The following is a 25,823-nucleotide window of genomic DNA, read 5'->3' on the forward strand; positions in this document are numbered from 1 at the left end:
ATTTACAACTGTTAACGCTGACTTCAGCAAACAGTGCTGTGCAATAAATCAACATGGTATCTAGGGAAGGCTGTCTGCGTGCATTTCAAAGATCCATTTTTTAAAGCACACTTGTGCCTTTATCTCTGCCCTTAAAACACTCTTGAAATCTATGTAAAGCTTTGTAGGCTGTTTAATTCTGAAACACCTCAAAACCAACAGTTATGAAGAGCACCCTTGCACAGTGATATATTCTAGAATCAATTTCTGCTATCTGAAGGTAATGTGGAACTTTTGAGAAAGAATTAGGCACTTCTCAAGCAGCCTTTATTCAACCATCCCCAGCACCACCACCACAGGGTTCACCCAAAGTATTTTACTACTAAGAAAAGCACAATTGATACCTTTTTTCTGATTCCATGGTCTGTTTTGGTCTGTTTCTTGTACTTGCTGACGTGGAGTGATTCAGAAGTCTAAAATCAAACACACAAATGTGCACTTGAAACCACAAAAATTTCATGCTGAAATTGTGTAGTTTAAAATGCATTTGAATATTTACTGTCCAGCTCTGAGAATTTGAGCAAAAGTTTAGAGTCCAGATATCTCTACATGCTAATAGTCAGAGGGAAAATATGTTACTTTAACACCATTTTTATTGTTCTTAACTAATTTTAAGCCTGTTGTTTTTGGGTTACATGATCAAAGAAGGTGAGTATGAGAATCACTGAGAAACATTCAGTCTGACTGGTGACTTAGTGAGGAAGATAGTACAGAATAGACAATATTTGACTAGATGCAACACTGACAATGGGGAAGAAAGATTCAGAAAAGGAAACATGATAGAAAAAAGCTGAGAAAAGATATGTAGTATTTCATCACAGAGAAGTTATTTGAAGATAGGTACAATAGCCACACTCTTGATCTAGTGAGACCCAGAGCACCCCCATCTATTTCTGAGTCAGATGTACAGAGCATGCCTGAATATTGGACACAGGCAGAAGCATTTCCACAGTCAGACTTCTAACCATTGGGAAGACTTGCAGGCACACTACCCATAACCAAAAATATAAGTTGCCCCGTGAAGAAAAGAACAACACCTTTAAAAATCGCTCCCCTGTGTAAAGTTTCATCACTTCCATCCTCAAAAAGTATGTGTATTATTAAAATTCCAATATGTTTTGAATTTTGTTTTTATGTGAGTCATAATGGAATAATACAATTCTTGCCTCTATTTTTAAACTGTTGCATACGAACTGCTCTGAAATTGATTCTGATAAAGGGCAGCACAATTATTTTTTTAAAAAACACACAAGCAAATAACGACAATCAAGCAATTCTATTGATGGAGCTGGTACTTTTAGAGCCCACTCCAGCTCTGATCTGTATCCTGCCCTATGCTATAGCTCCCCAGCTTGGGGTAAGGATTCTTACTACTTTAAGTCTTCGCATCTTTAGCAGCACACCAAAAAATGTTTTCACAGAATCATAGAATTGGAAGGAACCCAAGGGGTCGTCTAGTCCAAGCCCCTGCAATGCAGGAATTGTCTGTTTGTCCCTTGTGTGGCCAGCTGAAATTCATGTGCCATAAAAACAAAATACCTTGATGCGCGTCCTGCGACCCTTGTCCTCTGGAAGAGCTTTTCACTGAATGAAGTTCTATAGCTTAATGGTCTCCGTCTGAATTCGTATTTCATGTACATCAAAACCCAAAGATGGAAGAAGGAAGAAGTAAAGGTTGACAGGAGAGGACAGGGACGTCATTAGTATAGTGAGCAGAAAAGAGTAAGGAGGTAGAGCTTTAACAGGGTTTAAAAGACAAAATGCTTAATGGTTGAGCTTTGTGTTAAACTTTTTTCCCTTTTTTCTTTTTGACAAGAATCAGAGAATTTTGAGTAATCTTAGTTTATGCTCAGCCAGATTGCTAAACTCAGCTCATTTCAATCATTCGCAGTTTCACGCTTACCAGTTTTAAAGTGGACAAATTGCACTCAAATGTTAGCTGCAGAGAAGCAATAAAATTTGTTCATGTTTATCAACACTAAATCTCAAATATCTGAATATTAGAAGAGTCTGGTTGCTGGATTAGGCCAATTGCCTTTTGAGTCCACCCTGTTCTCAGTGGGCAACCAGATGTGTCTAGGAAGCAGGACCAGAGTTTGATTGATTTCTTGGTTAAGCTTCTGTGTCATTTGCCAAATTTTAAAACTCCACAAGCCTTTAACACAAAATGCAGCCAGGGGACTTGCATATAGAGTTCACCTACTGTTGTGATCCAAAGGCTAAATACCTGTTCTTCTGTTCTTGTTGCAGCAGCTGGGCAGCTATTTTCCTTAGGTCAGTCACTTCCTTCAGTTCATCATCTTCCTCTGCCAATACCTGATCCTTCTGAACCCTAAAAAACACCACAAACATTTCTATTTTAAATCAGAATGCCAGAGAAACAACAGAAAAAAACTAAGACTCCCTCCTCCAACAGCTATTCATATTTCCCATTCTAGATATTTTTAGTACCCACCTGATTTGTATAATTTTAAGTAGTTTTAATCTGGTTTTAATATTGTGCGGTATTGTGTTTTAATACTGAAGTTGGGTTTTTATTGTTGTAATCTGCTCTGGGACCTTAAGATGAAGGGCAGGCAATAAATCATCATAATCATCAATACTAATTAGAATGCCCAGTTAGTACTGCTAGGGAAAATACCTCTTCTCATCTCCCCAGTTTTCATTTTCTTCTGTTTTCTGAGACTTTTCAGTCTGCTTTGCTCGTTCCTAACATGCACACAGGGGTGGGAGGGAAAGGAGAGAAAAGAAAGTGTGCAGGGGTCACATTACTGAACTTCACAATATGTAAAGCGGGTTGCTAATATCCAAGTTATTCTTTAAGATGCTACCTTAATATACGAGATCGATGGCCCAGTTTGCACATCTCCTTGATCACAGGAAGCCACATCCTCTGAGCTGGGGTCAAGGTAATCACACACTTCTGGGTCTGGTCATCAGGGATGATGACAAAGCAAGGGGGGAGGAAAGGGAGATTTATTTTATACAGATAGATGTATAGCTCAAATAACAAAACAGAACTCCCTGAGGCGAACATATAAAAACTAAACCAAACCAAACCAAGGCTGGCATGGCATATTACATTCACAGGAAAATATGATAAAGGTGGTTATCTATATATTTATTATAAAACAGAGACAAGTAAGTGGAAAGTACCATTATAAGGAAGAGAGGAAGTGTGGTGCAGATGACTTACAAAATACAGAAACATAAATCTGTAACTGAAACCATCAGAGGCACAAGGAGGACAAAAAATAAAAGGCCCTATATTCTATGAAGGAAATTTGTCAACCAATTAGATGTTACTTATCCCAGATTTCTTGAGGGACTTGTGGAAAAGAGAGATGTAAATTTTCTTTTTATATATATTCAATAAAATCACACCAAACTAAGACAAAAGTGGTTATCTTTTCTTTTTTTTAAAAAAAAGAGTATACCGGTTTTCATGTAATGCAATTTTCCATATATTAATTCACTATAATGAGGTGTTAATTTTGGACAATGTTTTCCCTCTCCGGGCGATTGGTAGATGTGCAGCAATAAGAAGGCAATTTAACAAAGGTTTTGATTTTCTATTTTTATTCTCTCCTTAAAATAAAGACAATACCAACATAGGTGAGAATTATTTCTCTTTTTTGTGGGAGTGGGGTGATTATTTCATCAAAAATGCATAAGGCTTCAGGAAGGACACATTCCATTCTTTCACGTGTCCTCCTATGGCTGTCAAACTTGTGGTTCTCATAACAAAGGACTAATCCTCAAGGCCAAACCCTTGCGAGGTCAAAGAGAGCCACTGCAAGGAGATTGAAAGCACTTGCTTATTTTTAAACAGTTTCACAAGGGAAACTGTTAGTGTAAAAACACTGTTGGGGAACTTCAGGCCAGAGGGTGGTCAAATGTGGCCCTCCCAGGGCTTTTTATCTGGCCTTCAACACTGCTCTACAACATCCTCAAATGCTTTCTTTCTGGCTTCAATGGGTCCTTGAACTATGAGAATGCCCCTTGCTTGCCTGGAAGATGGAGGCATGCAGAAACCTCTAGCTTTTAAATGTGACTAGAAAGTACCCTACAGTGCATATCTATTGCTTGACCCATTTTGCCTCTGGCCATTCCCACCACTGGCAAGTGCCACCACTGCCACCTGAAGATTACTCATAAGGAAAAGTGGCTATCAGATGGAGGATAAGTTCCCCACCCTCAGCTTAAACAACAATTTATTGAAACAAGTCAGGGTTAAACCATAGCTGATTATCCAGGCTTCTTTCAAACCACCATAATTTAAACTGACAAGGCTTTCCAGTTAGTGTAAATCGGTATGCTATCAATTGTCTCCTCACGGCTGAGGTAGAGGAAGAGAAGGGGAAGAACATGTGCCCAATGGCCTTTGAGGCCTGTAATCAGTAATGCAGTGTTACGACCAAAGCAGAACTGTGAGTACAAAGAAGACATTTCTGAGAACCAGAAATTGGAACTCACCTTTATGCAGTTCAGGTTTATTTCCTAGTAACTGATTGTCGTTTCTGAGTGTCTGCTCCCTTGTCGATTCCGATACCTGAGAGTGAAGGCTGATTGTGTCATCATCGGATGGCTGAAAAGAGCAGTTAAGACCATAACCTGCATATTCCACTTGTTGTTCTGATAAACTTTGCATCAGGAAATCAGCTTCCCACCACCACCAGCAGAGGCCACTGTGGCACACTGCTGGAGGGCAGGCCTGTATGTAGAGCATTTCCTACTCACTGAGACAGGAGAAGACATATTTTCCATTTAATGAGGTATCCAACAGATGTCAAGTTTTAAACGAGCTACTTAAAATGACCTAGAATCATAAAATTGTAGAATTGGAAAGGACCATGAGGGTCATGTAGTCCAAACCCCTGCAAAGCATCTTTTGACCATGACCCTGAGATTAAGAATCTCGTGCTCTACCAACAGAGCTATCCCAGCTCAATGAATGTCAAAAGTACACAAGTTCAAGTTCTGTTTGCTCAAGACAAAATAAAATAGGGGAATCCTTCAGGGTTATTTCATTTTACCACCATGAAGCTGGTAAGATACGGATTTAATGTTGAGGGATTGTTTACTGGATGGTAAGATAAACGTCACCTGGACGGTTAAGTCCAGTCAAAGGTGACTATGGGGTGCAGTGCTGGCATGGGTAATGCTTCAAAACACTGCTGTTAAGGATAAAGTATATAACAAAGCAGGCAAGCTATCTTATTGTACTTTACAGTCATTTTTAAACTGGAGTTTATTGAAATCAAATGGATGGAGATTTAGCCAAACTAAGAATTCTGAGACAATGGAAAGCAGTCAGAAGAGATGTTAGAGAAACCCACTGCCCCTGCTACCTCTTTCCTTTAAGTAGTTTAGAAAGGACAGGCTTACTTCTGTTGTGGATAACCTTTTATCCCCATTATCGCTGCCAATGCCAGAGTCTGGGCCGTGGTTTTTATTTGGATAAAAATCTTCCATACTGTAATAAAAGAACAAGTACCTTAATTGTGACAAATACTAAGACGCAGGTTCTGGTTCTCTGAGTGATGAACAGCCACTTCTTGTAGAGCAAGATGCTCTTTTGAAGGTGGATTATTTACAGAGGTTCTTGGTATTAAAAAGGTGTGTCCCACTGAGATGCAATTGGACAATCACAGATCATAAAAAGTCAAAAGGGACTGACTATATTGTCTGATAATCCTGCAAAATGTCAACACTAGAGCTGTGTCAGGCAGGGTGGATGGTCACTTCTCCCTGTTATTTGTGGTTACAAGTCCTGTGCTTTTATCCCAGAGTTTTCCATACCAAATCACAACACTGACCCCAGAAAATACTCAATGCCCCACCTACTCCTTATTTTACTGTAACCAAATACATGCATCACTTATTCCCTACATTCCCACCCCTTTCTCTGCTGTTTCCTTGTGTTTATTTCATATTAGAATCCCTTTGGAAGAAGAATCTTCTATATCTCTTCTTCATAAACCTCCATATACATAGACGGTACTATATAAATAGTTCATGTTAGGAAGAGAGGTTAGTAAACATGTGCAGAAGTCATCTTCCTAGGATTATTGGAAATTTTATTTATTATAGAAAGATGGACAAGGGATTGAGCTTAGCAGGAAAAGGTACCCTAATGTGTTTCTGCAATTACATAAAGGTTATTTTTTGTACTGCGATCTGAACTAGTACACATATGCACAGTTAGGGAAAAACCTGGGGCAAACGGCTCCTGTAACAATTCCAAGCTTAATTTTACAAAGTCAACATACAAAAACAAAAGAAAAAGAAACCAGAATATATGTTGGATGGAATGCAACACAACAGAAGTAAACTGCTCATCCTTTAACAGCTCACCCTGTCTATGGAGAATGGTTATGTATACATTTGTTAGTTATTGAATATTTTCAGAACATTCACAACTGGCAAGAAAGGATCAGGTCTCTGCTTGTGAGGTGTGAACTGCCTTTGAAAGACAAGCCTACAGGCTTTTTTCCCTGCTGGCAAGAACAGCTTCTGCCAACTCAGTGTGCCCCCAATGTTTTGATACTCCCATGCTGACTCGGCCTGATGGGAGTTGTCGTCCAAAATATCTGGAGGGCATCAGGTTAGGAAAGGCTGGGCTAACACATGCAATGCTCACTAGGACCTCTATTTAATAATGCTAATGCTGCCCCAGTAAACCAGATGCAAGCCTGGAGAAAGTTCTAGTTGTCTAGAGGCAAATTTAGGTGCCAATGGTAATTATGCAAATGTGCTTATTACCATAGATTCCGGCGTACAAGACAACTTTTTAACCTCTAAAAAGTCAGGGGTCATCTTATATGCCGGGTATGGGTTCACTGGGCAGCAGCAGTGGGCTCCGCGCTGGGAGGAAGCTGCACGGCAAAGCTGCCCAGTGATGCTAAGCCAGCTTTGCTGGGCGGCTTCTCCCAGCGTGGAACCCACCACCTACTGGTGCGACGGCAGCAGCTGCGGCAGCTTAGCTGGGCAGTAGCAGTGGGAGGCGGGCTCCGCTCCGCATGGGAGGAAGCCGCCCAGCGAAGCCAGCTTAGCTTTGCTGGGCAGCTTCACCAGGCAGCTTCCTCCTGGCGCGGAGCCCGCCGACCACTGCCGTTGCCCAGTGAAGCTGCCGTGTATAAGACTGGGCGTATAAGTCAACCGGCGTATTAGGTGACTCGGCATATGACGCCCCCCCCCCCCAAATTGGCAGCTACCAATTTGGGGGGTCGTCTTATATGTCCAGTCGCCTAATACGCCGGAATCTACGATAGTTTGTAGGAGAAATGTTTCACATTTGTGCCAATATTTAATCAATGCACTGACTCACTGGTAGGAAAAAAAGGACGCTAAACACAAGCAGTGTTCTTAATAAAGTTCATAAAATAACAAAAAGAAAAATATCCTGTAATGTGTCAAATATCCTGTAATGTGTCGGTAGTGCTCCGGAAACAAGACCGGATCATTCGGAACCCGCAAATACAGGAGAAAAAAATGAACAGAAGCAAAATAATAAACATTATTAATTTATAGCCAACGATAAGTGAACTTATGGAAATATGTTCTGAAAGTTATGTGAGTTTAGACTTGAAAAACTATGTTGTACTTCTGACATTAACTGAGAAGGATTTTCCACTCCAGGAAAATAATCTAATTGTTTGACAGTAGGTGGCAGACTTCCCTTTCAGCAAAACTGATCAATTTCTAGTACAAGTAGAAGAAAGCAACTTTCACATTACATATAGACCTGTGTAGCCACAGGAAATGCAACACTTTTCATGAGTAATTCCTTGCTCCCTGCCCCTCCTTTGGTACAGCTTTGAGGAGAATATTGGAACTTTGGTTTTTAATCATGAGGGATGAGCTGAAAATACCTTTAAATATATGGCATTCTTTATGGAAGATTCTGCACAAGTGGAAACAATTTAATTCAACAGTTAATTGCTATAATGCTTAGATTACTCAGAAAACAAACTCACTGTGAGAACACACCCTACTGAGATGGGAAAGAATCTGCACAAAAATAGTAATGGGAAAGATAGCATCCTAAAGGCTACAACAACTTTTACTTCAGAAGTACTGAAATTATTGCAATAAAGCAAACTCAGAGCATTACTCCTTCAAGTTTGATAAATGCTCATTTTACACATTCTGAAAAGGGAATGCAAGTTTACCTGTCTGTGAGCGGCTGGGAAGGTATTCTTTTACCCAAGGATGGAAGATCCAAGGAATCCGGCTTTTTATCTATTCTGAGGCATGCCTGAATGCTGAGGAATTTAAATATGTGTACTTTGCCCTTTAAACATATCTGTTAAGAAGCAGATGGGGAAAGCATTCATTTAGTCAGATGGGAGCATTTACAGAAACCTTAGCACCGTTTTTATTGATTACCTCCAATCCTCATACAGTATGCATAACACAGCACAGCACATTCCCACCTATACCCTTGTAGTACAGATAACTGGGCAGATTAAACAGGACCAAACACATCCATCAAGTTCAGTGGCAGGTATTGCTGCTCACCTTTCCCCAACTTAGTAAGATTTTGTTGGCTAAAGAGCATGGTGAAAACATTAAAGTGCAACAACAGTGGATTGGTTTTCAATATTATTTTCCCTGCTTCTTATTTGAGAAGAGTGAAACTCATCTCAGAATATGACCAGTTGATTATTACAAAGGCATGCCCCACTTCCGGCCACTTTCCCGCAGGCATATTAAAACCAACATTGAAAAGTGATCAAGAAGAAAAAGTGCTTCCACAAATGGATTTTGGTCAAGAAGCACCTTACTCCATGGGCAGCTAGATGAATAGGTATCTCACATAAAGAATTGTTTCTACTTTAAAAATGAGAAAAGAATGTTTTAATTGAACCTGTGCTGGTGGTATCTGCATTGGATTATTGTCCAAAATAATGACTTGCAAGCGATGTAGCTTCCTGAAACACACAGGTATTTCTGTGATTTTATTACATGAGAAGTCCAGCTTGACCAAGGGAAGGTCTCCTAATTCTATTGGTGGGAAAGGGAAAAAAATCAGAAGCTCATACATCAAAAATATTGATATTGTTTAAATGAATTAACAAAGAAGCTGGAAGGGAATAGAAGCTTACCATCAGGTAGTATATGAATATTATTTCTTCTTAAATTTAATTCTCGTAATGACTGCAGCTTTCCAATTTGCTGGGGAAGGACTTGGATCTCATTACAGCTAATATCCTAAATTAAGAAACAATGAGTCAGAATGTCAAATAGTGACTGAAATTTCAAAAGCATACATTGAAGAAGGTGGCTAAAGCAAATGAGTATGTTTTAAGGAATGCATGTGCTTGCATTTTGGTTACAGCATTCTTGAATTTTGCAATAGAAATGAAAAAAGGAGATATCCTAAGAACAGAGGAATTTTGCTTTTATGCAAGGCATATTTTTTAATCTTAAATACTCAAATAGATTTTTTTTTAATTTAAATTTTTAGCCACCCTTCAGCATAAAGTACCAGGGTAGGTTTAAAAAAAGGTAAAGCACCCCTGATAATTAAGTCCAGTCACAAATGACACTGGGGTTGAAGTGCTCAGCTCGCTTTACTGGCCGAGGGAGCCGACGTTTGTCCCTGACTAACTGCAGCTACAAAAATCTGAAAGAAACTCTTGCAGATGTGGCACTGTCTGTGCTGGACCATTGTCTTGCCTTGGTAATGGACTGGATGAGAGTCAACACACTCAAGCTCAATCTTATAAGACTGAGGCACTGTTAGCAGGTGTTTTGCTAGATTGGATGGATGGGAGGTTGCCTGCTCTGGATGGGGTCGATTGGGGGTACTTCTGGATCCTTTGCTGTCTCTTGGGGTTCTGATGTCCTTGGTGGCATGGATTCCCTTCATCAGCTTTGGCTGGTGGCCCAGCTGGTACAGGGATAGCCCAACTTCTGTTGTCTATGCTTTGGCAACCTCTAGGTTATATTACTGAAAATAATGTAGGGCTGCCCCTAAAGACAGTTTGGAAACTTCAGCTGGCACAGAATTTGGCAGCCAGGTTGCCCGCTGGGGCAAGATGATTAGAGCCTATTGCACCAATCCTGGCTTGACTGCACTGGTTGCTAATTATGTTCTGGGCCCAGTTCAAAGTGCTGGTTTTTACCTAAAACCCTTAAGCAACTCAGGACTGCAATACCTCAAGGGCTAAAGGTAAAGGGACCCCTGACAGTTACGTCCAGTTGCGAACTACTCTGGGGTTGTGGCACTCATCCCGCTTTACAGGCCGAGGGAGCCAGCGTTTGTCCACTCCGCAGACAGTTTTTCTGGGTCATGTGGCCAGCATGACTAAGCCGCTTCTGGCGCAACGGAACACTGGCACCACAGCAACGCACGGAAACGCCGTTTACCTTCCCCCTGGAGTGGTACCTATTAATCTACTTGCACTTTTGGGCATGCTTTCGAACTGCTAGGTTGGCAGGAGCTGGGACCTCAACGGGAGCAATAGGAGCTCAACCCTCGTGGGGATTTGAACCACCAACCTTCCAATCCGCAAGCCCTAGGCTCAGTGGTTTAAACCACAGTGCCACACGTGTCCCCTACCAGGGTAGGTTAGAGTAATATAATTTACAATTATAAACACAGATAAATTACTAAAATTATAAAAACTGGTAGAACTATACCATGTAATTCTGCTTACATGGCATTACACTTGTAATGTGGGAAAGAGTGAAGATAAGATGACTGGGAATAGTCATATATATGGGGCTGGGGAAAAATCTTTATTTACAATATTCCTTTTGAATCTTGATGACAAGGAGATTGTAGATTATTGACAAGTAGCAAGAGCTTCAGAGTTCAGATGATTTCCATCTTTTTAGAAATATCAAATGAGTGGGATATCAAATGAAAAAGTTCTATTCCTTAAATAAGGTAAGTCTTTTTATGGAATGAAATCTACAAATGCAACTTTAAAATGAGGACTTGAGCAGTTGCATAAAAATTAATCCGTTAGATTTTCACATTTATTCCATCCTAGAAGTACCATATTGGCCTGAATATAAGCCTCACTTTTTTTTTTCAAATTCTGACCATGAAAAGTTAAACTGCAGCTTAAATTTGTGACCTTACAAAATTGGCTTTTACGATATCGCTGCTGAAACAGACATGTGGTAAAATGGAACAGGTGTGAGTGCCTGTGGAATTTTAAGGGAGTGGCTTATATTCGGGTATTGTCTTTTTTTTTCCCCCTTGAATTTTAAAGGTGCAGTTTATATTCGGGTGTGGCTTATATTCGGGCCAATATAGTAAATTGCAGGATCCAGATAGCATTTCAGTCACAAAAGATATAATTCATATTTTTGTTTCAAGCTACATATAGCACCATTTGTTTAAAATAAAGTTGAAGGAAAACTCATTGCACTTCTATTCAAACAAAAGGATTGCTCTGGGATATTTAAGTATGAATGGATTAATTTAAATTTGCAACTCACTGTGTTAGGGCTTACTACTAATTGAGAATTGGCCCACACAAAGAATTAACTATAAAGATTCAACAAAGAGAGAAACTATACCATGACACTCACCAATTCCATTATATCTCTCAATTTTCCAATTTCTTCGGGAATGGACACAAGTTTATTATTGCTGACAACCAAAACTTTAAGCGGCAGATCAAACAAGTATTTTGGCAATGTTGATAAAAGATTTCGACTAAAGAGATTAGAGAAAATATATGGTTATGTCTGGCAGCTATCACCATTCAGATACAGAGATCTACAAGCCACTTAAAACCAGCATGAATATTTGCTCAAAATTGTTACTTTAGTGAGAATCTCATTGATAGTAAAGTGGTGTGGTTTTTTTTTTTTAATTCTCTTTTTCCAATCAGTACAAACACAAAACTAAAAAGACACAAACAACAAAAAACCATAATAACAATAACAACACAAATTGACAACACAAATTTAGATACAGCAATATCCCTATGCCTACTCCTTGTTTATCACCACTCTCCCCCCTCTATTTCCCACTCTTATCAGCCTTGTCACTTAGATATTTGTTCCAAATTTCTTCATATTTATCCATTCTTATTTTGCGTCAACAAGCAGTTCTTTTGTATGTAGCTAATCTGTCCATATTATCAATCTGTATGCTCAGTGGAATCTTTTTGCGACTCTTCCAATTCATCAAAACAAGGTTTTTTGCTTCTAATATAATGCAATGCAACCACTTTTTTTGGCCCCTTGAGATCTTCCAAGTTTCCAGAATATAATTTAGAATTAAATTCGGTTCTCCTAAATAACAATTTCTTTTTATTACTTTTGCTATAAATATCCTCACCTCACTTCAGAATGGTCGGGCAGTTAATCAACATATGTATTAAGTTCACATTTTTACTCCTCCATCTCCAGCAATTATCTGCACTTGTTATTTTCTTCTGATATAATCTTGCTGGAGTCCAGTGTCCTCTAAATACTATTTTCTGTTGAATAAGTCTAAGTCTTAAATCCATAGAGGCTTTTTCTATTGATTTTATACTTGTCTCCCACATATCATTTGTTATCTGTACTCCTAGCTCTTTAACAACATTTTTGTCTTCCATATTCTAAATCGTATTTCTTCCTGAAGTAAAGTTTTATATAGTGCAAGTGTAGGATTTTTTTGTTTTCGTTGCAGAGATTAAATCCTGTAACAGCATGCGTGTTTCCAATGCAGCTATAGCATCAGGGCCAAACTGCTTTTCCAACATATGTTTCAATTGGATATATTGCCAATGTGTTTCACTGGTTAGTCCATACTTTACTTGCAAAGTCTTATATTCCACAAATTTGTAGTTCTCATCAATTAATTGATTCAGTGTCAAAATACCTTTTATCATCCAGTTTTGCCAAATTATTACTTAATTTCCAATTTTTAATTTTGGGTTGGCCCATATTGTTAATTTCTCATGCTGATAAGGGTTATCCTTATTATTTTTATTTATGTTCATCCCCCAAAATTTTTTATATCTGTTGATGAGGTCGCTGCAATGTTGTTTTCCTTTCTTATTAAAGGTATTATTTGGTTCATTTTCTTCTGTTTTAGACAGACAGCTAGAATTTTTGTCTGTCTTTCTCCCTGTTCCCAATATGTTTGTCTTAATAAGCTGAGCTCAATTTTTTGGGCTAGTACAGTGGTACCTCAGGTTACATACGCTTCAGGTTACAGACTCCGCTAATGCAGAAATATTAGCTCGGGTTAAGAACTTTGCTTCAGGATGAGAACAGAAATCGTGCTCCAGTGGCGCGGCAGCAGCAGGAGGCCCCATTAGCTAAACTGGTGCTTCAGGTTAAGAACAGTTTCAGGTTAAGTACGGACCTCTGGGACGAATTAAGTACTTAACCTGAGGTACCACTGTATACTATTCAGTTCTAGTGTTTGTTGTTGTATTCGTTCATATTTAACCCTAGATGGGTTATTTGCCATATCGCCCCATAATGTTTTAAAATAATTTTTAGGTTATTTTCTTTTAATCTTTGCATCTTGACCTTGTTGGCAGAGAAAGATATTATCTTCCCTCACATATAAGCTTTGTAGCCTTCCCATTCCATCAGTCTTGACGTTAATGATTTGGAGTTATTTTTAAAATATATTTGCGTTTCTTGCGTTATATATTGAATGAAGTTTTTATCATTTAGTAATGATATATTAAGATACCATCTCCTCATACCTTCCTGGGTATTGAATAGATTGTATTCCAATATTACTGCTGAGTGATCAGCTATAATGGGAATATCAATGTCACATCGGCTAGTAAAGGAATGCAGTGATGCTGATGTTTTTTAAAAAAATCAAATCAATTCTGTGCTGGGTATTGTGAATTCCTGCAAAATATGTATAGGATTTTTCCCTAGGATGGTGCAGTCTCCATGAATCCACTAAATTCCAATATATCATTTAATTATTAATTGTCTCTCTAACTTTTTCATTCTTCTTATTTATGGTGTGAGCTGCTGTTTCCATCACACATATATATTAATGGAGGAAAAAACCCTTTGCAAAATGAAGTTGCAGTTGGTAGTTGCATTTCCCACATCTATCCTCATTTGGGGGTGGGGGAGAAAAAGGGAGATCCCTCTCATGTGATGACTTCAAACACCTTAGCTAGCAACTTCCTTTGGAACAGAACTTGCTACTTCCCTACTTTCTTTTCAGTTCATTACATGATATTAAAATTCACTTTCTATAAAGCCAGAGGGGACCCACTGAGTTGGTCAAAATACTGAAAGCTCAACAGTAAGGCAGAATGCATCCAGAAGTGAACGCAACCCGTGCCTGTGTGCGTGCGGGTCGCGATTTGCCACTTCCGTGCATGCGCGTGACATCATTTTGACTGTCTGCGCATGCAGCGAAACCCGGAAATAACGTGTTCCGTTACTTCCAGGTCGTGCAAACCGGAAGTGCTCAACCTGAAGCAATTTCAACCCGAGGTATGACTGTATTTTTAAAGCTAGGACCTAACTGTTGTAGAACAAGGTACCAGGTAACAAGAGGACAGTTCTCCTACTACAACATCTGAGCTCTCTAAATCTGACTAATTCAAATAAGTCACAAAGCTAACATGCAGAATTAGCAGGAAAGCCTCTGTCTCTCAAAGTTAAAAACTAAAAGCACAGCTGACAAGCTAACTACAGACAACAGTCAGTTTTATTAAAGAGTTTACAAAAGCAAGTTATGACAATATGTTATTTTTTAAAAGCTGGAGTAGCTGTCAGACTCACAATGCCAAAAGGCTACTTCAAATACATTTTTCTTACAGGGCTAGTCTTTGCAATGGGGGGGGGGGGAGGGAATTACCCACCATGTATGTATCTATTTTGCCATGTATATGGACATGCATGCAGCAAGAGAGAAAGTTGTACATTCTTCACGCTACACTTGTGTCTAACACTCAATACTCCAACTCAAAAATAATCAAACACAACACACACAAAGAGAACACTAATGTTATTTCAGAAAACATTGTCCTGTATCCAACTAAGTTTTACTCAGAGTAGACCTGCTGAAATTACTAGACCTAAGTGAGGCATGTGGCTACTCCAAGTATGACTAACATTGGATACAACCCATCATCAATCTCTCCTGTGTTGTAGTTGGTCCAGCAAATTTTTCACAGGCATGCAGAATGAGCAAACCTCTTTTAGCATTCCTAGAAGCTCAAACTGAAATTTAAAACTTTTACCTTTGCCTCCCAAACATCACAATCTGAAAAAAGGAATACCAGGAACAAAGTTAGACTTTCTTATGCTCTACCTTTTGACTGGAAAGTGGTTCTTCAGTGAACTGTCACCCACAGGAGGACGCTGATACAGTCATGAGCTAAACAGGCTACCTTGGATGACAAGCAATTACATTTAGGAAGCAAGAAAATATTACCTACCTGATATTGAGATATGTTAACATTTGCAGATTTTTAATTGCTTCAGGGATTGATTTGATGCAGTTGTGATAGAGGTTCAATGTCTCAAGTGGTGAAAACTGCAACACATCAGGAGGAATTTCAGTAAATCTGTTCTTGGAGAGATCTAAAAAAAAAGAGAGGAGGAGAAAAGACATTTCCACGGCTCAGTCTTCTAGTTTACATTTGAGAGATGTGCAAGAAATGTGCTGTTCTTAAATGATGGCAAAAGCTTTAGTAGAATTGTTAGGCCATTTTATTTTGGAAATTAAAGCACAGATAGATGAAAAATCAAGCATCCACAGTCTATATAGATTGGAATCATCTTCTGCTCATTTCAAATTCTGGGGATAGAAGGGAACTCCCTTCCACCAGGATTTAGATAAATTAAGTAGGTAAGATAGGCTTTTGTGAAATGTAATATGGCACACTTCTCCTTAATTCTAAAAATATTCTCCCGCCAAGTCACTATTTTGCACTTTCAGTGCTCTAGTAAAGAACAAAGGAAATCCCGCAAGCCTGAAGTTTGCCTGTCCAATGCTCTTGGAGAGGAAAGAAAGGAGCCACTGTTCCCTCTCAGTAACCCATCAAGCAAAGCAACTCCAGCAAACTCTTGTTCCATCAGCAATTGATTTGTCCTAAGAAAAGGCATCCACCTCTGAAAAACTAATTTCTTCCATGAAGCATTTGGATTTGGATTAGCCACTTAATCTTTTCCCCAAACTTAAGAGCACCCTAAGAACACACAATGGAACTCATTCCTGCAGGAGGCAGTGACAGCCACCAACTTGGATAGTGAAGCCCACAACTTATGTGCATTTAATTGTGCACATTCAGCTTTAAACACTTGGCAAAATAATAATAAATAAATAAATAAAAAGTGAGCATAAAGGTGGGCAGTGGGCATGGGGGGGGGGGGGAGAGACCTTATTCATCCGAAGATCTCAGGGCGGTTCACAGCAAATAAAATAAAATACAAAATAAAAACACAAAATGCATAGTAAAAGCAAAGCAAAGCAATAACCCCCCTCCCTTATTTAAAAGGGTGTAGAATATTAATCATCCAAAGGCCTGGTAGAAAAGGAATATTTTGTCTGGCACCTAAAGATGCATAACAAAGCCGACAGACGAGCCTTCTTGAAGAGAGCATTCCAATGGGAAGCCATTGCAGAAAACACCCATTCTCATGTTGCCACACTCTGGAACACTTGTGGAGGAGACACGTGAAGAGGGGTATCAGATGATGATTGCAGAGCTTTGGTCAGTTCATTTGGGGAAAGACAGTCCTTGAGGTAGGGACGCCAGTGGCGCTGTGGTCTAAACCACTGAGCCTAGGGCTTGCCAATCAAAAGGTTGTGAGCTACCGCTGAGGTCCCAGCTCCTGCCAACCTAGCAGTTCGAAAGCACGCCCAAAAGTGCAAGTAGATTAATAGGTACCACTCCAGGGGGAAGGTAAACGGCGTTTCCGTGCGTTGCTGTGGTGCCAGTGTTCCGTTGCGCCAGAAGCGGCTTAGTCATGCTGGCCACATGACCCAGAAAAACTGTCTGCGGAGTGGACAAACGCTGGCTCCCTCGGCCTGTAAAGCGGGATGAGTGCCACAACCCCAGAGTAGTTCGCAACTGGACGTAACTGTCAGGGGTCCCTTTACCTTTAGCCCTTGAGGTATTGCAGTCCTGAGTTGCTTAAGGGTTTTAGGTAAAAACCAGCACTTTGAACTGGGCCCAGAACATAATTAGCAACCAGTGCAGTCAAGCCAGGATTGGTGCAATAGGCTCTAATCATCTTGCCCCAGCGGGCAACCTGGCTGCCAAATTCTGTGCCAGCTGAAGTTTCCAAACTGTCTTTAGGGGCAGCCCTACATTATTTTCAGTAATATAACCTAGAGGTTGCCAAAGCATAGACAACAGAAGTTGGGCTATCCCTGTACATATAGGGGCCACCAGCTGGGCCACCAGCCAAAGCTGATGAAGGGAATCCATGCCACCAAGGACATCAGAACCCCAAGAGACAGCAAAGGATCCAGAAGTACCCCCAATCGACCCCATCCAGAGCAGGCAACCTCCCATCCATCCAATCTAGCAAAACACCTGCCAACAGTGCCTCAGTCTTATAAGATTGAGCTTGAGTGTGTTGACTCTCATCCAGTCCATTACCAAGGCAAGACAATGGTCCAGCACAGACAGTGCCACATCTGCAAGAGTTTCTTTCAGATTTTTGTAGCTGCAGTTAGTCAGGGACCTGCCCTACCAGGCAAGTGGGAAAGGCCTTTCAAGCAGGGAACAGGTCCTCCACTTGCCATTGAACCCAATGTGTTTTGACTACATGCAATTTTGGGTTTCTGTTCAATCCCAGGAACATAACCCCCATCTGTGTTGCAGGCTTACAGTACTCTGTTTCTATGGTCAGAAGCAGTTATGCTTCTGAATACCAACTGCTGGAAACCACAGGAGGGGGAGTGCTTTTATACTCGAGTCCTGCTTGTGGGTTTCATACTATGAGAATAGGATCCTGAACTAGTTGACCTGATCCACTAAGTACAATTTTTGTTCTTGTATTTATAATCACATTAGGGAAAGGGACAAAGCTCAGTGGTAGAGCATCTGTTTTGCATACAGAAGGTCCGAGGTTCAATCCCTGACATCTCCAGGTAGGTGGAAAGATGCTGCCAGTCAATGTAGACAACACTAAACCAGTGTTCAAAATTCGCCAGGTGCCAGACACATTTTGCACATGGCTATCAGCGAGTTGTGACCAAGTGAAGATGCCTAGGCACCAGGATGGAGCCTGAAGTCTCCACCATCTGGAAGTGCATGCCTGGAGATCCTTGGATCTTGACTGCTCTCACACACTAGCAACACATCCTGTAATTCCATCCATTATATTTTATCTGCGCAATCAGAACAAATGTTAGGAACCCAAAGGTCATATTGAAAAATACAACTATTGAGCCATCTGGTCCAAAAATGACAACTAGACATTCTGTTTTGGCAACTGTGACCCTGGTTTAAGGAACCATTTGGGGTCTGACTTATATATCGGAGTTTCAAACGGTGAACTAAACTAGATGGACCATTTGTCTTGTTCAGTATAAGGCAACTTGTTGTGTTCATATTTGTTACAAGTGCTGCTCTACCACCATCATGACCAATTCTCCTTATCCTCCCTCCTCCACAACTGTTGCTTGAGGCTAAGGCAAGCACCTAAATCTTATTTGAACATGATATTCTGTAAAGAACAGTGTACACTGATGTATACAGATACATAATACTCAGCATGAAGAAGATATTCTGCAAAAACTGTTGGAATAAAATGTATGAGAGATGCACGTGAGAACAAAACTAGGCTATGAAATGCCCACATTATCTATGGAAAACTCAGCTGTGTATGTCTTTAAAATGATTCTTTGTAGATAGTTCCTGGGTGTCTCTTCTGGTTTAATAGTTCTTTTCAAAGGGTGGGAGAAAGCATCAGCAAGAACTATGGGATCAAGTATTGCTGCATACTAACTTTTACATGTCAAATAAATAAGAAATACTTCTTTGACTTCATCCCTTTGTGTTCTCCAATGTGACATAACCTCAAAAGCTTGATTAATAATTATTAAAGCCACAGTGTTTCCTTCCTTGTCTGTAGACTACAGACATCATTCTATTCTGCCAGAAACACGGAAGTGAGAACAGATAAGTACTCTCCTGTTTCACACAGAAAAATCACAGCTTTGTACAGAATCAGAAAAGTCATTTGCCTAAGGCTATATAGGAAGACACCTTGGAGTGTAAATTCAAAGAAAAATATTTTTGCAATAAGTCTAGTATTTTACCATCAAATATGATAAACCTTTTCACTAAGAATCTCAAAGATTTATAGGGTAACTTTCTCCAGGATAGCTAGGTATGGTGGTGTTGTTTTTAACAACACTGTATTTTAAATAGTCATAACTAGCCGTGCAAATAAGCCCAACTAGCTTTCAAGAATGTCACATTGCCTGCAGAAGGGTGGCTGGGGAGGGATGGAAAATTCTGTTCCACCTGCCTATTTCGTTTTTATTCTATCAGCCCACTTGGCCTCCATGCTGAGTGGGAAGAGGATTGACGGAGCATTCTACCTTCCACCCCCCCAGCGCCCTCTAGCGTGCACACAATTCTTTTACGTCAGCCCACTCAGTTACCTGCATGCAATTATTTATTTTATTTACATATTTATAAACTCCTTCATATCAGTTACGAAGTGCTGTACAATAAAATAAAATATACAAAATTTCTACTGAGTACTAAGTACACCTCTGAGGCAAGCAGTACCCTGGCATTGCGTCATCTGAGCTCAGTTGCCATGCATGGACAGATGGCACAAGGTGGTGTCTTTGATCCCTTGTCACTAATGGCTGCCAGGCCAGTGCTTAAATATAAAGCTAGTCATAGTCAAGAAAACAAATCAGCTGCAGTGCAAAGTATAAAATCATAGCAGCAGGATAGAGAGGTTAAAACTTCCCAGAGAATAGCTGATGCCAAAAATACCTTCTCTGGAAAGGGAGCCATAACCAGAAAGGCCCTTTTCTTTTATTTGCCACTTTAGCAGGTTCATGTGGCAGACACTCCTCCATGTACTACAGATGGAAATGCTTTTATAATGCTAGAGGTCACAGGAGTGGGCAGGCACATTCAATTATTTTCTTCTATCCTCCCTGTTCTTCCCCAACCTTTATTCGTACCATGTGTATTTGAAACCATGTGTATCGTAAACCATGATGATAAAATTGTCAACTACCTGCAAGAAAAAAAATACTAAATGCATTGTGTGTGTGTTACCAACAGCAACGTATGTAAAAACACTTCACAATGTATCGTTAAGAACTTTAGCCTAAAAATTCTATATACCGTATTTTTCGCTCTATAAGACGCACCTTTTCCCTCCTAAAAAGTAAGGGGAAATGTGTGTGCGTCTTATGGAGCGAGTGCAGGCTGAGCGGCTATCCCAGAAGCCAGAGCAGTGAGAGGGATCGCTGCGCAGTGCTCCCTCTTGCTGTTCTAGCTTCTGGCTTAGCCCCTCAGTCCCTTCCCCCACCTCCCAGAAAAGCCCCCAAGAGCCGCGCTCCCTTTAAAGAGCACGCGGAGTGTGTATGCAGCTCTTGGGGGCTTTTCCCCAAGGAGGGAGAAGGGACTGACGGGTTGCCCTTCTCCCTTCTCGGGGAAAATCCTGCAAATGCCGCACACATGCTCCACGCGGCTCTGCTGAGCAGAGCCTGGCATGCATATAGGCTCTGTTCAGCGCTCCCTTTAAATAATATTTTTTTTCTTGCATTCCCCCTCTAAAAACTAGGTGTGTCTTATGGAGTGAAAAATACGGTGGACTGACAGCTTAAGCCAGTCCACTGGCGGTTCAACTTGGGGCCTGGTCAGCACATTTATTTAAATATCTGTCAGAAATATCTGTCAGACCACAAGACATGTGTGCGTATGTGTGTTCCTAAAGTGGAATAGGAAAACTGCAGTTTTGTGTGTGTGCACATGTGTGCGCCCACCCCTCTTCGCTGTGGAAGGTGATAACCAGATACCCATGAATTCAGGTTTTCTTCCAAAGTGGGCATCTAAACAACTACATCAAATATAGCTAACAGAAATTCTCAGGCACCTTTAATTTAATTTGTCAATACAGTCATACTTTGGGTTAAATATGCTTCTAGTTGAGCGCTTTCGGGGTTGTGCTCTGCGGTGACCCATAAGTAACAGAATGCATTACTTCTGGGTTTTGCCACTTGCGCATGCGCAGACGGTCAAAATGACGTCATGCATGGAAGAGGCGAATCACAACCTGCGCATGCGCGGGTTACGGTCGCTTCAGGATGCGAACGGGGATTCGGAACGGATCCTGTTCGTATCCAGAGGTACCACTGTATTAGCTGAATTGGCAACAAAACTGCAAATGGGTGTCAAATAACTGGATAGGTGCGGAGGGAAATGGTCCAAACTTCATATATGGAAGCTGATGGGATCTGAACAGGCAAGTGACTTACAGTGGTATCTCTGGTTACGAACTTAATTCATTCTGGAGGTCCGTTCTTAACCTGAGGTACCACTTTAGCTAATGGAGCCTCTTCCACTGCAGCTGCGCTGCTGCCGCCCGATTTCTGTTCTCATCCTGAAGCAAAGTTCTTAACCCGAGGTACTATTTATGGGTTAGCAGAGTCTGTAACCTGACACGTCTGTAACCTGAGGTACCACTGTATTAGGCAAGATCTTGTGGGTGTAGTGGATCAAATAATAAATTCCATATGAGAGGGTTGTGCAAAGGCAAATTCCTTACTAGGGATTATTACAAAGTTGCAGTCAGAACTGCCCACATCTGTACGCCTTTGTATCAGTCTATTGGTCATTTTGGATTACTGTGTACAACTTTGGTCACTGCATTTATAAAGAAAAGAGAAACCAAAATTATCAAAGGGTTAGGAGCAATTGGGGTCTTTACTAAGGTGGCTGGGGAAACATACCATAATTGGAGGACTTATAAAAGTATGCATGAACGAAATAAATACCCGCCCCTACATCTCTTATAACCCTACGTTCCTGGTTACTCAATAAAATTGGATAGGGAGTATTTTCAGACCATACAACAGATGCAAAACAGACAAAAGAAAGTACTTCAGAGGGCAGAATTTATGGAATTTTCACTGTCACACACATTGTGGAGATCACCACCGGCTCAGATCACTTTAAAGAGGGGTTAGACAAATGAATTGGTCTTATAATGAGCCACAATGGCAAAATGGATCTTGGATGTCCAGACACAGCATGACACCAAATTCCAGCTGCTGCATAAAAGCCAATGGAGGAGGTCTGGTCTCTTTCACCCCTTGTTTGGAAGCTCCAAAAAGCATCTGTGAAGTCTGTTGGGGACAGAATGCTGAGTTAAATCAGCCTATGGTCTAATCCAGCAGGTCTCTTCTTATGCTCTCACAGTTACAAATCCCATGTTTGTAATAAAAACACTGCACGTGGCGGGGTAGGGGTGGGGTTTGCAACACAGAATCAGCTAACCCATACTGTGCCAGACACGGGATTATAACTAAGATGGTGTAAAGGTCATTTAGACACAAAGAAAGGCCTAAAAGATGAGATCATAGTAATCAATCTGCATTGCAGGAAGCCACACACTAATTACTTTCTGCCCTGAATGTTAAACCTCTTAATAAAATAGTAGAGTTAGTGCACTGACACCATGCAAATTTTGCATAAATTATCCTAAACATTTCCAAATACCTGCCTCTGTAATGAGGCACACTGGCTATCTACAAATATGCATGTCTTTGTTCTTCAGGTGAACTATGCAACTACCTCCAGCATACAAATAATGATAGTTTGCTTACAGCATGTGCATGTTGCAAAGAAGGTCAGAAGAGCAACTGGGTAGTAGGGGTGTGGAACTCTACAAAGTAGTTGTCCAGTTAATCAAGCACTCTTCAGGAGTTCCTCAGGAACGCAGGCGTCTATTCTCATGCTACACAGCCCATGTGTGTCATGAAAGCATTACATGTGTGTAAGTAGGTAACTGTATTGTTTAATGAGACAGATACAGCTGGCTTAGGAAAACACCAACCCAAATGCTATCGTCTATTCACTTGTCCCAAACCCCTCAATGGTGCTTCTTAATCTGATCTTCTCCCTTAAATCCAGACTCAGCAAAAGTCTCTTCAAAGCCACAATCCCTTCTGCTCTCAGGCATCCCCCGTACCAATAATCAAGTTACTTCAAAGCAACATGGATGTGATTCAAATCAAATCAATTTAAATCATGATTTAAATCCCTAGTCAGTAAGACTTGATTTAAATCTTTCTTTCTTTTTTATATTCTTGCTGGTATAATCTTAATATTTACAACCAGAGGATGGTTTCATTTTTGGAATAATAAATTTTCAGAGTAGCTTTTACAGTTATATCAAAAATTACTGATTTGGTCATACTATTAGAAATACCGTACATAGACAGATAATTATGAAATGATTGTGAAGTTTAATAAGTTAACTCTTTATATTTAGACAAGTTTTCTGCTGTACTTTATTGGAAGGAAAAAAGTAGTAATTTCCTTAATAACATTTAAATAAATTTAAACAATTTATTTAACTAAAGCAATAACATTATAGCATACGTATCCATGTTCATTAACTGATGTGGTTAAACGTGTGTGTTTTTTAGTTTTAGTACACATGAAAAACAAATCCTTATTTCCTGATGAATCCGATTTTAAAAAAATAAAAAATCATTGATTTTTATCTACCCTACTTCAAAGCCTTGGAGGTCCACCATCTCAGTGCTGTCTGAAGGCCAGTGCTCAAGCATATAAATTTTGCATCACCTCATTACAGGGGCAACCTCCCAACTGTATGCTTGAACAACCCTCAAAGTCACCTCATGTGCACAGGAACACTAGCACCAATTTAGGACTGCATTCATTAATACAACCACGAAGCAGTACTTCCAAATGTGTGCATGTCTTCCCGTTTCCTCAATAAAACATATCCATGATGATAGATTGGGCAAGAGATGTAGAACATAACATAATGTTTGAGGATTGGGAAAGATTGTGGAAGAAAGGGGTCAAGTTCACTGCATGTACAATGTTAAAGGAAAACATAATGAAAATGATGTATAGATGGTATCTGACCCCTGTTAAATTAGCAAAGATTTATCATTACTGTGATCATCTATGTTGGAAATGTAAAGAAAAAGAAGGTACCTTCTATCATATGTGGTGGAGCTGCCCCAAGGTGAAAGACCTCTGGTAAAAGATTTATAATGAATTGAAAAAAATGTTGAAATATACATTTATAAAGAAACCAGAGGCCTTTCTCCTTGGAATAACAGGTTTGGAATTGCCCAAGAAAGATGTTAAATTATTTTTGTATGCCACAACTGCTGCTTGAATCTTATTAGCTAAGAAGTGGAAAACGCAAGAAGTAACAACAGTGGAAGAATGGCAGATGAAGATGATGGATCTTTCAGAGCTAGCCAACATGACTGGAAGAGTCCGTGACCAGAAGCAGGAGGAGTACCAGGAAAAATGTATGAAATTTAATGATTATTTAGTTAAATATGTTAAGTTAAACTAATTTGAAAAAGCTTGCAATTACCAGATAGACTTAGGATTTAAATATGTAACATGATGAATCAATATGTTTAATGCTGAATTGGAAAGAAAGAAAGATGTTAAGTGATTAAGTTAATTTTATAAGAATACTGATTTGGAAAACGGTTAAAATGATATGCATTGAAATTTAACCAGGGGGATATGAGGAAGTCACTTAACAATGTTAATAAGATTAGTTTTAATAAGGTTATGATTTATGTTTGTTTGTTTATAATTTTGTGAAAATCAATATTTTTTGGAAAAAAAATAAAATAAAACACATCCATGGAACACAAAAAATGGCAAGGGTTCATGTTCCACACAACGCAATCTCTGGATTTACAATTAAAAAGCCTATCACTCAAATGGCAGCAAAAGTGTTGCACATTAGTAAGGTTAACTTTCTGACTGCTAAGGGGTTTAGAGTTTCAGAGCATGAACACACACACACACACACACACAGACAAACACACACACACACACACACACAAATTATGTCAAAATATGCTGCTTGCTTATCACTCAAACTGAAAAGTTCCACTGTATATCTTTCCAAGTTGTCAAAGCCACAGATCAGGATTGGGCCGCTAAAGAAATCCATTCAAACTGAAGGAAGAAAAGATATTGCTGCATTTAAGGTGGTCATCATAGATGTGCACTAAGGAGAATCCTGCTTTGCATATTGACCTACAGACCATATTCTTTTCGATACTAATCCTATCTTTCAGTTATTAAAAAACTTGCAATATGCTGAACGTAGTGTAAATTCCAAGGAAGTCATCAAAGAGGAGTTTCTGTTCTTAAGCAGGTAGTTATGCCCTGCTGAATTCCATTTCTTGTAAAGCTTGGCTATTTGTCAAGTGATGATTAGCTTAGCCTAGAAATATGATCTGGCAATCTTTATCAGAGTTTATATACTGCTCTAGCAAAGACTTGTTATGATGTAAAGCAAGTTTGCTATTCAGTTGCAGGGGAAAGGCAGAGGGGTGAGTTGAGGTGAAGTTTTACCCTTCCGGAAGAATCAATATGGTACTTTTTTATTCTTTTTAGATAAAGTCTTTTGAGGCTGCTACAGAAAAACAGTGCCACACACAGTTTGCTTACCTTGAGTCCATTTCTTTGCTCTTTAATGAGGGTTAAAAAGAACGCTCAAGAAAGAATCTGAAGTCACTAGTGGGTCTTCACCCTATTGAAGACTGCGCGGAAGATTGGTTATCCACAATAAGGGATGAGAGGCATGTACCTATCATTCCCCAAATC

General features: G+C 39.8%; 1 protein-coding gene across 8 annotated transcripts in view; it reads right to left on the reverse strand.

Moving 5' to 3' along the window:
- LRCH2 (leucine rich repeats and calponin homology domain containing 2) overlaps positions 1 to 25,823 on the reverse strand; it is a 57,428-nt gene that overhangs the window by 18,593 nt on the left and 13,012 nt on the right. For 5 of the 8 annotated variants that reach the window (XR_014507009.1, XR_014507010.1, XM_083422593.1 and 2 more), the window contains exons 2-12: positions 15,429 to 15,573; positions 11,593 to 11,719; positions 9,150 to 9,255; positions 8,912 to 9,048; positions 8,214 to 8,347; positions 5,428 to 5,515; positions 4,516 to 4,627; positions 2,871 to 2,968; positions 2,681 to 2,748; positions 2,267 to 2,371; positions 384 to 452 (exon numbers count right to left, since the gene is read on the reverse strand). Coding sequence is in view for 6 of the 8 variants with exons in the window: in XM_083422593.1 (XP_083278719.1) it covers positions 384 to 452; positions 2,267 to 2,371; positions 2,681 to 2,748; positions 2,871 to 2,968; positions 4,516 to 4,627; positions 5,428 to 5,515; positions 8,214 to 8,347; positions 8,912 to 9,048; positions 9,150 to 9,255; positions 11,593 to 11,719; positions 15,429 to 15,573 (1,189 nt within the window). In the remaining 2 variants the exon portion in view is untranslated. Of the gene's footprint in view, positions 1 to 383; positions 453 to 1,578; positions 1,657 to 2,266; positions 2,372 to 2,680; positions 2,749 to 2,870; positions 2,969 to 4,515; positions 4,628 to 5,427; positions 5,516 to 8,213; positions 8,348 to 8,911; positions 9,049 to 9,149; positions 9,256 to 11,592; positions 11,720 to 15,428; positions 15,574 to 25,823 lie in introns of all 8 variants that reach the window. The other 3 variants (XM_083422590.1, XM_083422592.1, XM_083422591.1) reach the window with 1 other exon arrangement.

Source organism: Podarcis tiliguerta (assembly GCF_965153285.1).
Source record: "Podarcis tiliguerta genome assembly, chromosome: Z".
NCBI lineage: Eukaryota > Metazoa > Chordata > Lepidosauria > Squamata > Lacertidae > Podarcis > Podarcis tiliguerta.